Source organism: Plectropomus leopardus, unplaced genomic scaffold (assembly GCF_008729295.1).
Source record: "Plectropomus leopardus isolate mb unplaced genomic scaffold, YSFRI_Pleo_2.0 unplaced_scaffold25632, whole genome shotgun sequence".
NCBI classification, from domain to species: Eukaryota; Metazoa; Chordata; class Actinopteri; order Perciformes; family Serranidae; genus Plectropomus; species Plectropomus leopardus.
Genome location: NW_024627860.1, coordinates 1 through 3,756, shown reverse-complemented (window position 1 = coordinate 3,756; position 3,756 = coordinate 1). Strand labels below are relative to the sequence as shown.

Sequence of the window (3,756 nt, the reverse complement as noted above, 5' to 3'; positions counted from 1 at the left end):
AGTCTCAGCGTCAACGACAGACAGACGAGTCTCAGCGTCAACGACAGCGTCAATCTGATCAGTTTAACGCGGCACAAAATTTAACACAAACTGCAGAAAACAAGCAAAAGAAAAGCCAAATTTAAGTGTGTTTCCACCTGCAGCAGCACTGTGTGGAGCTGATTCTGCAGCCTGTTAACCCTTTGAAACCTCAGTAATTTGCTTAATTTTTGTTTTTCAAAAACTTAACAAGACATGGCCCAAAAAGTTAGCAAAAACAGTAAATACAATATGCATAAAAAGTAAAAAACAAAAACAAATAAAAAGATCTAAAAAAGCACTGAAAAAAAAATTGTATTTTTTTTATAAGGTGATTTTAAACATAAAATTATTTTAGTCATAAATATAGTTTTCAGGACATTTTTCCCTTTTTTGTATAATTTTCTATTAACCTTTCCCTGGTTTTAAAACAATTTTTTAATCATTTCTTGCAATCTGTGGGACAATTCTGGTCAAGTTGGTCATGGCTTTTTCCTCGTGTTATTGAAAGAAATTAATTTACTGAGGTTTTAAAGGGTTAAATAGCACGTGAAAAGACCAAGAAAACTGATGTCGGTCCAGGTTCCAAAGGGTTAAAGGCAGAACAGATTAAGGATTTACCGTTTCATCGAATTTGGAAAACTTGTCTGTTTCTGATCGAAACATTTCACACGGAGGGATCTTCATCTTCGCCAGTTTGGCCATCTGAAAGAGAGACACACGGGAGACGAGACGAGACGAGACGAGTGAGAAAAGACGTTTGTTTGTTTTCAGAGGGACAAAACGTCTCTGTGTGAAATCATCTGAGCGACCTCTTGTTCCTGTTTCTTCTGGGCAGCTTCTTCCTTCTTCTTCTTCTTCTCTTCTTCAATCTGAGACACAAGAAAACAATAATTTAATGACAGAAATTATAAATACAGTTCACACTTTTAATAATTCCACTTTGGTGCATTTTACGCACTTTTCATTCTTTTTGTTAATTTTGGCCAGCTCCCAAAAAAATAAGTAAATAAATACAATTATTTTAAAAAAGAGGGAAAAAATCCCCCCAAAAATCTAAGTTATAAAATAAAAACACCCCAAACTTCAAAATAAAACAAGATAACACCCCCAGAAAAACAGGAGAAAAAAACATAAAGTAAAAACAAAATTATGAACAAAGCTGAAAAAAGTTTTAGAAGGGGGGAGAAATGAATAAATAAATAAATGAATAAATGAACAAATGAATAACTAAATAAAAAAAACGAATAAATACATTAAATGAAACGCAGTCATTTCACCTGCTTCTTCTCCTCGCGCTCCCTCAGTAAAGTCTCTTTGTCCACCAGTTTCACCACAGTGGGCAGACCTGCAGCACAGTCACCGTCTCGTCAGTCATAAATACACCTTTATAATTATTACCAAAAGACAAAGTGTCAATGCGTGCTTCCTCTTTTTTTAACATTTTAAAATCACGTCTCATTATTTTCACAAAAAGCTCCACTCGTTCTTTTTATGCCTGAAAACTCAAAGCTCATAATCTTTTCTACAAAAACGCTGCATGTTCCTGTTTTGGAGGACAGAATATTGAGGTTTTGTCACCTTCGTGGTCCTCCAGTCGGACTCCCAGCTCCGGTAACGTATCGTCACGGATGACGTCGCACAGCTGCAGCAGCTCCATCACTGGAAACATTTTAAAAAAGGACTTAATTTAAACTCTAAGTGATCAGATATGAGGACAGACGTGTCCACCTGCTCTGATTCAGCACTAACATGATGTTCTGAGCGGAGACGAAAGGAGGACAAACTTTCACACACTTTCATTTAAAAAACAGGTTGTTACCTTTTTGCTCGCGGGCGACTTTTCGGACTCCCTCTCTGAAATCTGACAGCGCTGCGAGGTACGGCATCACCATGCTCTCCAGCTGACAAACACAGCAGCAACAACCGTTTTTGTGGGGAATTTGTTTTGACAGAAAACGATGTAATATTACGACACGTTTAGTGATTGAGTCAAAGCTGAAATCATGACGCGGACAGCAGCATACGTCTTTATTACTAACAAGTGCTGCTTTATTTGTCTTTTTGGTTTTATTTTCAGTGTTATTACTGTAATTATTATTATGAGGGTAGTAGTAGTATTATTTTTGTATCCAATTTATCACACACACACACACACACACACACACACACACACACACACACACACACACACACACACATCAAATCAACATGTTAACTGACCTGTTTTCACTGTTCATTTCATGTTGGTGTTTATTAGTTAACATAAACAACCTGCTTATAGATCAGCGCAGGATGTGATGAATCTGAATTTATTCTGTACATTATTTTATTATTAAGCTTTTGTTTTTTGTTTGTTTTTGGATTTATTTTGTTTATGCTTTTATTTTTTCTTTTTAGAATTACTTAGTTCATTAAATTTTAATTAGAAACAAACAAACAAACAAACAACAAAAACAATTAAAGATCGTTATTTTTCTTTTTCCACTTGTCATTTTGTTGGAGAAGATTTCAAGATTTGTCTTTTGGTTTTGTTTGTTTTTTTCTTTGAGTTGAGCAGCACCTACGAGCCTTTTTTCCTTTGTAGTTTCCATTGCAAACAGCAATCCTGACTTCCTCTGTTAATAAATAACTTTATTTATCATATTTACTTAATTTATTACCATAAACGTGTTCATGTCCTTTCTCTCTACCAGCTGTCTCTTAAAAAAAGATTTTAAGATTGATTCCCTAGAAAAACAATAACAAGTCGTTCAATTCTCGTGATAATCATGAAACAATTATCACTTTTCCATTTATGAGAAAAAAGGGAGAACCCAGAGAAAAGTGTCTTCACTCACGTCGATGTTCTGAGTTTGTCCTCCGACGGGGAAACCGATGGGCTCCGATCCTTCAATGGCTCCAAAAATCTGAAAGACAAAAGGTTAATTTCACCGATTTAATAATAAAGAACAGGAAGAAATATTTCATAATACAGAGATGTGATGACGGAGGTGGTGTCATGTGGTTTTGGTCAGGACATTGTCGGACATGTCCACGCTGGAGCGGGTTGTTGCACACGCGTGTGCTGGAGCGGGCAGTGGGACATGACAAACTAACACAAAGTAGTCTGTAGAAGTCTAAAGAAGTCATTTTCCACCTCCACGCAAATTTGTTTGTTTCAGCGCTGTGGCTGTCAAACACTCAGCTGTTCTACAGTCAAAGTCGTTTACTGCATCTCAGTTGGTCACAGTGGAGCTTTTCCTCCAACGATCCAACGATCCAGAGTGAAGTTAAAATGAAAACAGAAACGGTGAAAGCTTTCGGAGCGCCTCACCTTCATCATGCTGGTAAGGTAGACGGCGATGCTCTCCATCAGCATGCGGTTGGGCCTCAGCTTGGCGCTCTTCTTGCTGGCGATGTAGCTGTTGCTCTGACTGACCAGCTGCCTCATCTCCTCCATGGCGATGCGAGTGTCCATGTTGTCGCACAGAGCCTCGTGGACGGCCGACTTCCTGTCGTAGAAACTGGACGACACAATCGACACTTTGTTTTTTCCTGGTTTAAATGTGAAGAGTTCAGATGAGTCTCGACATAGTGACTGGGTTCATGTGCACGCTAATATTCCACGATTAATCCCAACACGACCATATTCTGAATCTGATTCAGGTCATGGCAACGTCATATTCTGTCAATTAGGTCTCCTCTTTAACCCCTTTAACACCTAGAAATCATAAATATGAAATATTTATCAATTTT

The 3,756-nt window shown here is 37.7% G+C and overlaps 1 protein-coding gene across 1 annotated transcript; it reads right to left on the bottom strand.

Annotated features, from left to right (window-relative positions):
- Window positions 1-443: 443 nt before the first annotated feature.
- LOC121966710 (cysteine--tRNA ligase, cytoplasmic-like) lies at window positions 444-3,555 on the bottom strand (the record flags this gene model as incomplete). Its single annotated transcript, XM_042516774.1, has 7 exons — window positions 444-723; window positions 831-890; window positions 1,299-1,366; window positions 1,600-1,680; window positions 1,841-1,922; window positions 2,859-2,927; window positions 3,335-3,555. Coding segments are annotated over 7 exons (677 nt in total), but the record flags the coding sequence as incomplete, so codon positions are not given.
- Window positions 3,556-3,756: the final 201 nt, after the last annotated feature.